Raw genomic sequence first — 13,125 nt, 5'->3', positions numbered from 1 at the left:
TTAGCCCGTCAGCCAATTAGCTTTCCAAACCAATATTAACCAGCAGCGTCGGTTGAAGCAAGCAAATTCTTGACCAGTTTGACATTTTGAATCCCATCAGCGGAGCCAGATTTCTTAAACGAATGCTGCCGAGAAACCCAATGTTAGTTTAACACCTACGCTTTCGCGACCAATATCCATAATACAGGTTTCTTTGGGTTATTTACGTGATCTAACCCATAAAACCTGTATTGTGGATCACCCAGTGTTATTGGCAAGCACACTCCACCTAAGCAATGGGGCAATTTTCTACGCAAAAAAAGCAATATTTGTGTACAAACTCATCATGCATTGTTGGGGAGCATTTACACGTTGTCTCCACATTTAAATATATAAAGTGTTGTAAACCTGCGACGAAACGTGTGTGTGTGTGTGCATGTTGAACTTCTTTCACACCGTACGTAGCCAACCGTGCTAATCAGAGGCGCGAGGGAAGGACAACGGACTAAACGCAACAAACAGTTCAAATAAAGAAATTAGTTTTCAATCTAGATTTAAATGTGCATTGCTACAGCATCTTCCTAATATCAGAAGGAAGAGCGTTCCAGACGGCCGCAGAAGCGCATCTGAAAGCGCGCGACGCGGCGACGGCCTTTGCCCGATGGCGAGCAGCCAAAATCCGCTGCGAGGATAACGCGGAGCTCCACCGTGACGACGACACGAAGGCGAGCATGGACGCACCTGGCACCGTTTGGCGCTGCGCCGTCTGCGACACGCACGTCTGCGGGTCCACGTCGCTCGCGTACTTGAGCGCCTGACCGAACTCCACCTTGATCTGGTTGATGTCGTTGATGTCAAACATCTGGGCGTCCTGGCTGAACTTGACGAAGTTCTCGTAGTGCGACTCGAGGCTCGCGATGAGCTGGCAGTACTCGTTGTGCGACGGCATCTGCGGTCGAGATGCGTAACAGAAACCGGAATCAGATTATTTATTTATACTAGAGGAAGAACCCGATGAGCTATGACGCTCTTTTTCCGGGATGTCCAGTAGGGGGCAGGAGGTCAGAAAGTTACCACAGACAATTCAAAAACACGATAGGAGTGCAAAGTATAAAAAACAAGCAAGCAACACTCACGCGAATTCAAGGCTGTCGACGTGAATGAAACGTATTTACTGTTTTTGTTTAATGATTATTATAAGGCTTTTTACCCAGGGAAATTTCAATATTCTGTTTTAGGAGGGTCCTACCAAGTTTTGATGATTGCTGCGTAGAATCCCAACCTGGCAAAGTTTGAACCACGATTCTGACGCATAACGGCCTACCCTTGTGAATGACGTCACAGCATCTTTACTGTCCACTGTGAGGTCAAAGCCCCTGAGAGGGAACTGTGAACGCACCTTCTGCACGCTCCACGAGTAGATCTTGCCCATGTCTCTCAGCATGTAGCGCCAGTACAGCAGACACTTGAGGCTGATGGTTACTTGGCACCACAGAGTGAGGATGCCTTCGTAGAGGTGGTCAATCCTGCACAATACAATTTAATCAATCGACAAAGAGGGTTTGCTCAGACATAGAATTATGATTAACCCTTTCCCGTTCTGATGACGTACGTGTGCGTCATCGTACACTTGCTTCATCGGAAAGGAATTGTAAGAAAAAATAAAATAACTATATTGGTACCGAGGCTCCCACAAGGCCATGCGGGAGGGCGTGGCACAGTTTGGCGCCAGTTATTGTAGAGTGCGGTTGTGTCGCAAGCTGGCACTGTCTCTCACAATCCAGCTGTGTAATAACAGCACCTTGATGAGATGTCATTATAAGGTATTATTGCAATGTGCCTCTCTCCCTAATCTCTCTTTCCTTAATCTCCCCCATTAACACAACTGACGTGCTTGCGTGCGGGGATGGAATTCCTTTCCAGCTCAGACCCCGCCTGCTTGCCTTTCACCAACATATATAACTTCTTGTTGTAACAGCTCTCTCGCTATGCTCTTCCTGGTTCAGCAGTTCCACTGCTGGATTATTTTTTCCGCATGAAGATTGAAACGTCGTGATATATATTTTTCTACCTACGTGAACCAAAGAGTATGGATTCCTGCAGTCACGAAAGCTTCAAATCAATAATGTGCCACGGAGCTTTATAAAATGTCAATGAACTTCAATCGTGCGTCAATAATGGTATCATCCATTACTAAATAATTGTAACTGTGGGGTAATTATGGTAATATATTCCTTGTACTCTTTTTTAAGCATGCAACTTGAGTGATCTTCAACAGTACACTGCAGCAGGACTGTTGCTTTTGTTTGCACAATGCTTGCTATTGCAAGCAGCCCACAAGAGTTCAAGGAGCCCCTACTGGACATCTGTGAAAAAGAGCATCATAAGTCATCGGATTCCTTGCAGTCTAAATATAAAGGTTCTGATTCTGACTCGGCCTCAAATGAGTAGCTGGTCAAAGGTGTAAACATCGCCACTCGTGGTGCAGGCCACCCACCCCCTCGCGTGCCGTGCCGACCTTCACAGATGCTCGCTAAAAGCGCTTGCCCCCTACAGTCTCAGGCTACACGGAGGGGGGGGGGGGGGGGGTGAAATCTTTGTAGCTTCCTGTACCTGTTCGCCATCTCCAGAGCATCCTTGTTGATGGGCGGGATCATGAAGCACAGTGACAGGGGCGAGATCTCGCGACCGCCCGGCCCGATCACCCTCCAGGTGACGCGGCGAGAGTTGTCCATCAGAATGCACTGATCGCCGGGGGCAATCATCATCTGAAGCAATGTAAACAACAACAAACAACAATAAGCGGATAGTAATAACAATTTGAAGCCGATCGCACACTGATGAAGCTGGTTGTAATCGCCGACGGAACGTCACACTCGATCGTAAACATTGTGGGTTTGCTCGCCATCGCACCGATGCGCTGAAGTCATAACTAATTGGCATGTTTTGTTCACGTGACAAACCTTTACTAAATAGCCTATTTCAGATGCTTACCGGACATATCAGTCGGCACAACGTGTGCACAAGACAAAGTTCACGCGGGCAAGATCTTCAAAATGGGGCGCGAGAAGTGGATGCTGCTGCTGGCCGCGCTTGTGTTGGTTGTACTGCAGCTCAGGCATCGCCACCCAACTTTGCCGCCTGACTAACGATGAGCTCGCAAGCGCGTTCCGTACACCAGGGTCAACGCGCTGGGGCCCCGTTATTTTAACAATAGCGCGCGCATGCCATCAATAACTGTAAATTTCCGTATTTTCCCCGTATATAGCCCGCCTACGCATATACCCCGCCAAAATTGCGTTTTGTGTAAAACAAATTTCAGATAGCCCGCACCTCTATATACCCCGCAGGGTCTTGTTTTCTTTGTAAAAAGTGGTATACCCCGCGGGTTATATGCGGGAAAATACGGTAATCTAACACGCTCTTTCAAATTCGCGTTACGTAAATTCGCGTTAAGCGCGAGTTCGACTGTACTGCGATCTCTCCTTTAAATCTCCCAAAACAACGGTGTATGCGAATCAACGCCTTGTAAATCGATTTACGTTCCCGAATGCGTTGGCGATGTTGCAGTGAAACAACGCAAATAGAGGGCGCGCTGTATCCTCCTCAACATGCAGGTTTGCTTTTTGAAAGAGCATGACCTGACCCCGAGTAATTAAGCGACAGACGGCTGAATTGCAATGTGTTTTTTTCAAAGCATTATAATTATACTGCAATAATGATCGAATTAAATGTGTTTGTCCATCATTCCGCTTTGAACCCAACAACTGTAGCCAGTACAATGATGAGCCCCTGTATACGCAGCTACGGTGATGAAATTGCGCAAAATGCTCCTCTGAGCCTATATTGCATGATGAGCACAATCAATGTTCATTTGCTTGAATCTATACGCATACATACGTACACTCTTTCTGGTCTGGTATCAGATGGCTGGTCTCTTTCAATACCAATTGTGATGAGCTGGGAGCATCTTCGGGACCCCCCCCCCGCTCCCGACTCCCCCCCCAGCCACCCATCCTCACCTGCCTTCCCTTCTTTCTCCCTTCTAGTTTCACACACACACAGTTCCACACCGTTTCATACTTGGCCAAAGTTGCGGAACCGCATGGCGTCCGCACGACCAACAGAAGTTGCAACCTCAGCGCTCGCGATCTCGAATTCACATCGAATATAAACTCACAGAGACATACGTGTCAGGGATTTATTACGTGAACGTACACGGGCCCGCCCCCGCTGGACAGCGAGGGAACCCCCCCCCCCCCCCCCCCCACCGTGTAGCTTCACGGCTTATTCAGGTGGGAAAAAACGTGGCCAGAGGATGAGTCCCCACCCCCTCACCCCTACCTCGTCGAGTTTGTATTCGCACAGGGCCTTGATGGGCAGGGCGCTGTGCACGGGGTGGTCTGGGTGACGCGGCTTCAGCTGGACGATGGTTTTGGCTCGGCCGGCGACGTTGGCCACCGTTTGTCTGTAATTCATGTAGGAGTCTCTCTCCTCCTGTGGCGACAAACAAACAACAGCAGAACGCGAGAGGCTCCGCGACGTGGAAGAGGGGGCCGGCCAAACTGCACGTGAGCAGCGAGCCTGCGAACGAAGCGCCACGGAATGAGTCCCTCGGCAGATCTCAGCAGCTGTGAAGGGTCGATTGCTGCGTTGCCGCTTAGGGATGGGTGGCCGCCGCGCTGTACTACCAGGTGGTAGAGGTGGCTGCAAGGGTCACTTTGTGTGTAGCGGAGGGTTAGTGAAGCAAAAGAGATTGCTTCGTACCGTGCTGTTCTCTAACAGATATGCTCATTGCCTTAACCAGCCCTCCCTGGTCATCGTGGTGAAGTATGGTCGTCTCACCCCCATTACCCACACGAAATGCTTGATATCGGGGCACTGACGTGAGTCAGCGCAATCTGGGCAATTTACTAAACAACGGTAAATATATATTTTTTTACTAGGTAAGGCTCACTGAGCTATATAGCTCTTTTTTTCAGAATTGACTTGACCACAAATGATAGCTCAAGAAAAGTGGCATATAATGTGTAAATCTTTAGCACACGACCACAGGGAGAACACGCAAACTCCAAAAATACAGGCGTCCGGGTGGGGATCAAACGCACGACCTCCTGCATACGAGGGGAGGGAGTTAACATCTTGCCACCACGGCACCCTATGTAGTTGTGGGTCCATTGAAATGTAACTGGGGGAACAAAAACGAACGAAAACATTTTTTTCCGCGGCTTGTTCTGTCAGCAAGCGGCCCTTTTCGTGTCGCTCGATGTGAATTTGTGTCGTGAAAAATGTCTCTCTGCTGCTCTTGCTCTCACCGCCAGATTCTGCAGCAGCTGCTCCACGTGCTCCAGGCTTGCGTGCTTGTCGCACGTGTACTTCTGGCGAATGACCTCGTGCTGCCTCTTGAGGAACAGCTCTGCTTCCTTGGCATCGCTAAAGAACTGCCATCCCAAGGCAGGATCAGCAGCACACACGGGAGCACTATTGTAATGACAAGGTGGTAAGAGCCCATCCGATGAACGGCATGAATATTATTTCCTAAACGAAAATCGTTGGAGCGACCGGAGGTCATACATAGCCTTGTCAAGCACAGGCCGTTGGGTTTTCATTCAACTCCGCTCGGGCATGGAGAGTTATCCACTCGGTACATTTCAGTACGCCTGGTACGCAAATGAGAATGCACACGTGGCTTTGCGTTCAGTAAGTGTGACAATTGTAGGAACTAAGCCCAAATAGTGTATAATAATTGTCATTTGTGTGCAGATTGCTTCTCTGTTAATAAGAAAGCAATGTAAACCTTGACTTGAAGCTTTCGTGACTGCAGGAATGAATATTCTTTGGGTCTTTCGGTAAAGCCACGTAGATAGAAAAAATAATAATGATTATTTTTATAAAATAATAAAAATAACAATTATTTATATTTTTTATATTTTTTTATATCTACGTGGCTTTAACGAAAGACCCAAAGAATAAGCAATGTGTTAGTCGTCTATAATGTGCAGTATGATAATTAATTATTTACAGCCTTTGTAGATCCACTGCTGGATGAAAACCTCCTCTTTGTGTGTTAGTCATGGGGGGGGGGGGGGGGGTCAATGGGTGGTTGGTGAAGAGTGGTGAGGCATGGGTCAGAACCGTTTGAGATATCGCCCGCCACTGATGTTCGCCGTGGCTGGAAATGGTGCCCATGTGACTGGGTTCATAGTGCAGAGTGCATTAGCCACTGCTTCATTAGCCACGCACAACTAAACAGAAGGCACGTACTTGGCTTTCGCGTGAAAGAGCTGATTCAGCAGAGAGACGTGAACTCAAAAGTGGACGCTGCTCAGTAACATCATTCAAAAACAACTGATGCTTGAATTCGTGCATTTAAGATACCCAATTACAGTTATGTAAATCGGGTATCTAAAATTACGTAATTGATTGCTGGGCATGGCTAACATCAGTCGTGAGTGACACATGATCTCATCATGAGCTTCCCTCCCTGCCCTACCACCAACCCGCACTGACCAGTGTGGTGAAGTATGGTCAAATAATCCTCAGGATCGATTCGGCATGACGATGCCTTCATCCAGAATTGGACTAAATGAACACTGTTATTCTACGTATTTTTACTGTTACAATGGCACACTTCGATGCTGGCTCTTACCTGCTGATATGTCGTGTTCTCTTGAAGATGCACCTCGATACATTGCCTGAGCTGCAACAGCCAACTCCACTGGGTCTGAAGAGCGCCCATGAACGCCTGCACAACCACACACACAAATATATACTGACACATAACAGCAAAGACACCCCCCCCCAACCCCGTATAGCCTGAGCAGACTGTTGGGGCAAGTGCTGTTAGCGAGCACCTATGAAGGCCGGCAACGGCGCACGAGGGGGTGGGTGGCCAACACCACACCCAGCCACCTCTGTCTCCCCAGTGGCGATGTTTCCGCACAGCACCAGGAACTCATTTAAGGCTGAGTTGGACCTCAGCCAGGCCCAGGACCGAGTGATATAATCGTCACTGGTGTTGGCCATGAACGGGAACCGAACTCGGTTCGCCGGGTGTCGCAGCGTGCTAATACGAAAGTGTTCCCCTTGGTTGCGCTGCTTACAACATTGACCAGCAGCACATCGCGTACGCACGGCCGCACACACACCACCGGCCACAACACTGATCACAGCGAACCTCCAGGCCACGTGAGTGGGCTATGGCATCGACAGGAGCGCATGGTCTGTGCCTCCTACAGGTCAATCGGACCAATCTCAGATATTTGCAACCACATCGGTCACCGAGTGAATGATAAAATATCGGTGTCCGGCATTTGCCTTGCCTGCGTCAAACTTTCGAGCTCAATCCACAAATTGGGCTTCAACCGCCCATCGATGCGGTTCTCTATTGTCCATGAGTTTCGGGAAATTGCCCCACCAAAGGACGGCAGGTTGATCACGTGCACCCAGATGGTTAGCCTTACTCTACATGCATCCCCTCCATTCACGCAGTGGCAGCCCTGGGGGGTTCTGGGGGGGGGGGGGGCTGGAGAGGGGAGAGCTACCCCCCTCACCTCCCCCACCTCCCACCCTCCTCATGAAGGTTCGGCCGCCATTCTCAATTCTCAGAGTCAGGTCAAAACTGCTGCTACAATATAAACACCAACGGTGGGTTTTTCCATCAAGGTTCGCCAGTTCAGCCAATACCCGTGACCACGTACACCCGTTCCTCATGCACCCAGGGGGTGCGAGCTAGGGCAAAATACACACCACTATAGAATAAAGCAGATCACAGCATTGCCGATTCCGTTCAGTGTTTAACATTAAGTTGAAGCGTCGTTGACGTTGACTGTGTCGTGTGTCCCCAAAGTGTTTGTATCCCCCCCTCTCTCCTTTTAAACCAGGTCACGCTACAGGGCCGTGCCGTGGTTCAGGCTGTCTGTGTGTATCTGTGTGTGTGTGTCTGTCTGTGTGTCTGTCTGTGTGTGTGTGTCTGGTGTTGTGGGGAGCGGTAGTGTAGCGGTTAGCGCTACGCTGCGCTATGAACCTGGCGACCCGGGTTCGATTCCCGCTCACGGCCAACACCAGTGACGATTATCTGAACCGGTCCCGGGCCTCCCCTAGGTCGACTCAGCCTCAAATGAGTACCTGGTGCGGTGTGTAAACATTGCCACTGGGGAGACAAAGGCGGTCGGGCGTGGTGCTGGCCACCCACCCCCTCGTGTACCGTTCCGGCCTTCATAGGTGCTCGCTAACAGCACTTGCCCCTACAGTCTGTTAAGGCTACACGGGGGATCTTTGTCTTTGTGTGTGTGTGTGGTGGCTGCAGTGCAGCGGAGGCTGGGCGAGTGGTGGTGGTAGATGGCGGCACCTCGATGCTGTCTACGGCAGGGTGGTTGTTCTGCAGCATCTGGTTGCCCAGACCCTGGATGCGGTTGATGGTTATCTCCTTCCTCTCCATCTCCTTGAGCAGCTCCTAACCGGGTTCGATACGCACATCACAGCGTCAACTCCGCACACCTCCCGATCGGCACGGCTGGCGACGTGCGGCGCGAAAGAAGTTCAACACAATATGCACAACGCCGTTGAAGCAGTAACACGGATGAGGGAACCCGATGCGTCATTGACAAATATCTAACAATATATTTTTATCCATAATAGAGGGGTTTTTTTTGTTAGATTGCGCAAATATATTAAAGTGTCGAATGCTCTTCCTTCTGATATTAGAAAGCCACTGGACCTATGCGCTTTAAAATCTAGATAAAAAATTAATTTCTTTAGAAATGCTTTTTAGTTTTTAGTTTGTCGTCCTTCCTCCGCATCTCCGATTAGCAGGGCTGGCTGCGCACGGCGCGAAAGAAGTTCGACACACACACTTAAAACAAGCCACCGCGAGGGTCTCCGTGGGCCACAAGTTGCCCCCATCACGGCTCTACACCCAGGACAACCACGATGCCGCGCGCATCGGGGCCACTCACAGAGTGGGAGTCCTTCTTGGCAGCGAGATTGGGCAGGCTGTGGTCGCTCCAGTCATAGGCGATCTCGCGCTCCTCGTGTTGGTTGAGCCAGATCAGCTCGGCGGTGGCGCGGCCGACGAAGTCGTTCAGCTTGCTCACATCCTTCATGTAGCTCGTTGAGATGTCCTGCAAAAATGCAGGCGGCTCGTTACGGCACCAGAGGTGAGTCATTGCGCAACTTTGCTGTCGCCTGGTGGTGCATGCACGGCCGCTGCCGGATGAGGGCCTCCCAAAGCTACGCAGGTCACGGCGGGGGCTATTATTTTAAATCAGCGGTCCCCAACCTTTTTGGCACCAGCGAACGGTTTCGTGGAAGACAATTTTTTCACGGACCATCATTGGGTCTTTCCCCCTTTTCAAAGAAGCTCTCCAGCGACGTTTGTTTTTTACTCATCTTGGCTACTAGGGGTTAGAGCTTGTGGGCTTTATGCCAACACTGTGACTGAGACGAGTGCGCAGTGCGGGAAAGAGGCGCGGACGGAAGTGGTAAATAATAAAATAATGGGGCGGACCACGTGCGGACTCACCGCTCTCACCTCCTGCTGCAGTGCGGCCCGGTTCCTAACAGGCCACGGACCGGTACCGGTCCGTGGCCCGGCGGTTGGGGACCCCTGTTTTAAATGACCATACTTCAGCACGCTCGTCACCGCGGGTTGGTTACGGCGGGGAGCATAGACACGGGACCATAGTTGTCCAACGCTGACAGGGGATTTGGGCGCACTGTGACCTCTGCACCCCACCAAAGGGTCCTGCAGCAGCCGATGGTAACCTCCTGTGCATGAGAGTCACCCATGCAAGCACTGTGCTGGCTCGGATGGGTGGCTGACTAGATCGGGCGCATGCCCGGGAAATCTGATTGGAGACATTTGTGGGATGCAACGATTTGTTTCGTTCTACTGTTCGGTCTCCTTAACAGCAAACATGGAAAAAAATGTTGCAATGTTCAGTTGGATAACCAATATCGACATCAAATTCTGTATCGTGAATTACCAACGAGTACAAAGAAAGACCATTGCACTTGGAAATTGAATTTTAATTTACTTAATGAGGCAGGGCCACACCTTATTAATTGCATATATTCTTCCAGAAAGCAAAACCGCGTAGCTAAAGACAGAGCCAATGTTTTGAATGTAAAAGTGTTCGGGTGTCACCAGTTCATCATCTTTAAACGCAGATTAATTTCCATGGAAACATATCAGTCACACCTGGTGAAAGCACTCTCAACAAGAAGCTAAGCTCTTTTTCTTCATAAGTCAAAGTGGGTATAATTGTCTCTTGTTATGAGTCAATTTTCACTAAATCTGAAATTGCACCGTTTAAGTGTACTTAATACATTAATGAACCACATAAAACATGTCTTTGATGTTTTGTCTATCCAAAATAGTACAGTATCACACTGCATAAACTGTCATTTTAAGTACAATTGTAATAATATCGGTTCATTGAGATTCCAGTGCAGAGTGCAGTACTTCTGCATGACTGCAAAACATCGCTCTGCGTGATATCGCAACCCTTTATGAGAGCGATAGGTGATGACACGACAGAGATGTAAGGCAGGGCGTAGTGGGAGGTAGAACAAAAACGCTGGTCACCCCACCCTTGGCCGAGTGGCTCACGCCTGAGCACGATCTGTTCTGAGTTTTCGGATGCTTTCAGATGAGGTCATGTGCAGCGTTACACCTCCATCGCACTGCTCAAGTGCGCCTGGTGGAGGGGGGTCAACGGGCCAGCAACACTTGAACCCTACTCTCAATTGCTACCAAGAAACAAGGACCCAGGTGGTGTTCGTTCTACCGTACGGATCAAAACGGACACCACGCGCCATGCAGGACCCAGTCATTGAGCTGCAGTGAACCCAACATTTATGCCGTTTAGATGATACGGCTCTTGTTCACAATTGCACCCAATAAAATAAAACACAAAGAAGGTGTGAGCGTCAGCTCAACAGAAATGAAAACACATGAAGAGGTCCCACCGTCAAGCTGGAGTATTTGGAGATCAGTGCCTGGAGTGCCTCTTGGTACTTGCGTCTGTAAGACTGGGGCACAGATGCCTGAAACAACAGATAACGGACAAACAAAGACAAAGATCCCCCGTGTAGCCTGTAACAGACTGTTGGGGCAAGTCCTGTTAGCGAGCACCTATGAAGGCTGGCACGGCAAACGAGGGGGTGGGTGGCCAGCACCACGCCTGGACGCCTTTGTCTCCCCAGTGGTGATGTTTACACACCGCACTAGGTACTCACTTGAGGCTGAGTCGACCTAGGGGAAGCCCAGGACCAATTCGGATAATCGTCACTGTTATCGGCCGTGAGCGAGAATCGAACTCGGGTCGCCGGGTTCGTAGCGCGGCGTGCTAACCAACTCCACTACCGCTGCACACACGCACCACTTTAGCTACTACCCAGAAACTCGATGACTTGTTAGTTCACAAAGTAGTGGGTGACCATCTATGACATATGCAAAGGGCCTGATGGGCAGTTTTTTTTATATAAATATCATTTCCATAATCAACCATTGTTTATCCACTGCTGGATGACGACCTCCAAACACTGTAATTGTCTCTCACAACCTCGAGATGCCACAATCCATCTCACTCCCGTGCGTGTGTCGATCTTATTTGCTCTCTCTTTGTAGTGGTCATCCTCTCAAGTACAATTCTCGTCAATGACTGCCGTTCCATTACTGATCTTGGCCACTGAACACAATATCTTTGAGCGATGACTCTTGCCTGGAGTCATTCTGAAGTCTCTTACTGCATTGGCTCATTGATCCAACTTTGCATCTTTTTAACATGTAGGCTTTCGCGACCAATATCATCCGTAATAGAGGGTTTTTTTCCGGTTAAATCGTGTAAATATATAAGTGTGTCGTTAAAACCCGCCACCACCCGACACGGCCAACTAGTAAGGGTTGTCACGTAAACAGAACGTGGCCAATTCGTCACTAGTACAGCACTAACCGGTGTGTTGGAGAGCCAAGCCACAACATTTACAAACTGAGTACGACGCTTCGCCAGTGATTACAACTAGCTTCATCAGGCGACAGCCAGATTTGTGGAGAAGTCTAACTGTTCCGTTCCTTATATAGAGGCGTGGATGTGGTGAGCACGCTTTTGCGCTCTTGCGCTATGTGATCTAACCCCCAAAGAAACCTCTATTGCATCGTTGTGCCTATCAGTGTAATTCAAAGTACAAACCTCTGCATACATTTGGACACATTTCCGCTTTTTTCTAATAGTTTGCAAGCGTTCACATTTTTAAACCAATTGTCTTAGTCCATAAATGACGTCACACACCTGGGGTGGGGGGTGGGGTCAGACATTTGTGACGATGTGTGACGAGGGGGTGGGGGTTGAGAAATGTGACGTCACATCAAAATGCGCAACTTTAAATAAATATAGACAACACGTTCTACTTAATTAAATATACCTTTTAATAAATGTTTTCTCCTGCAACATCAGAGTGCAGCGCCACATTAAATACGCACTACAATGACAATAGTTTAAAGCGATTTGAAGCATGTTTTATATTTTTTTTGGGGGGGGCAGAGCTTTGTGACGTCATATTTGAGGGGGGGGTCTGACTTTTTGTGACGCCGTGTGACGGGAGGGGGGGGGGTCAAAAATCGTCCAAAATCGCGTGACGTCATTTATGGACGGCCCCATGGCAGATGACATGTTTCAGCTGTTTTAGTGGACGTGAACATTGTTCCAAGGTCACAGACAGGATTGGCATAAAACGGGCAGTTCAAAGAAACAAAAAAATATTCTTGCTTTTGTGTGCTGGGCCTGAATAAAATAAGCAAGGTCAAATTCCATTGTTTTTCATATCATACATAAACCCTCGCAAGTCTGAGAATACTCAGAAAGTTGAAGCAATGCTTTTTTTTTTCTCCCAGATGCATAGGTGGGGTTGCTGTCAGTAACTGGTTGTAGAGTTGGGATACAACATTCAAACCGTACCTCGAGAAGTTTGGCTTCCTCCACCCGCTCTCCGATGACTTCGATCATATTGTGCAGATCCGTGTGGCTCTGGAACTGAGATTCCACAGTTGCCTTGCTATCCCCCCACCTGATATTCTCAATGTGAACCTGCACACATCACAGACACACCACCAGAATGCTCAGCCAATCGGACGACGTGTGGACT

General features: G+C 49.1%; 1 protein-coding gene across 1 annotated transcript in view; it reads right to left on the bottom strand.

The window, feature by feature from the left end:
- Positions 1–13,125, bottom strand: part of LOC116941597 (uncharacterized) — an 81,124-nt gene that overhangs the window by 50,812 nt on the left and 17,187 nt on the right. Inside the window, exons 5-14 of the mRNA XM_032952799.2 lie at positions 12,939–13,067; positions 10,951–11,028; positions 8,937–9,101; positions 8,330–8,434; positions 6,629–6,724; positions 5,295–5,420; positions 4,324–4,476; positions 2,593–2,747; positions 1,379–1,505; positions 721–928 (exon numbers count right to left, since the gene is read on the bottom strand). Of these exons, the coding sequence (XP_032808690.2) occupies positions 721–928; positions 1,379–1,505; positions 2,593–2,747; positions 4,324–4,476; positions 5,295–5,420; positions 6,629–6,724; positions 8,330–8,434; positions 8,937–9,101; positions 10,951–11,028; positions 12,939–13,067 (1,342 nt within the window). The remainder of the gene's footprint in view (positions 1–720; positions 929–1,378; positions 1,506–2,592; positions 2,748–4,323; positions 4,477–5,294; positions 5,421–6,628; positions 6,725–8,329; positions 8,435–8,936; positions 9,102–10,950; positions 11,029–12,938; positions 13,068–13,125) is intronic.

Source organism: Petromyzon marinus, chromosome 12 (genome assembly GCF_048934315.1).
Source record: "Petromyzon marinus isolate PM22_M1 ecotype Great Lakes invasive population chromosome 12, UKy_Petmar_22M1.pri1.0, whole genome shotgun sequence".
In the NCBI taxonomy this organism is placed as follows: domain Eukaryota; kingdom Metazoa; phylum Chordata; class Hyperoartia; order Petromyzontiformes; family Petromyzontidae; genus Petromyzon; species Petromyzon marinus.
This window is presented reverse-complemented; position numbering and strand designations above follow the sequence as displayed.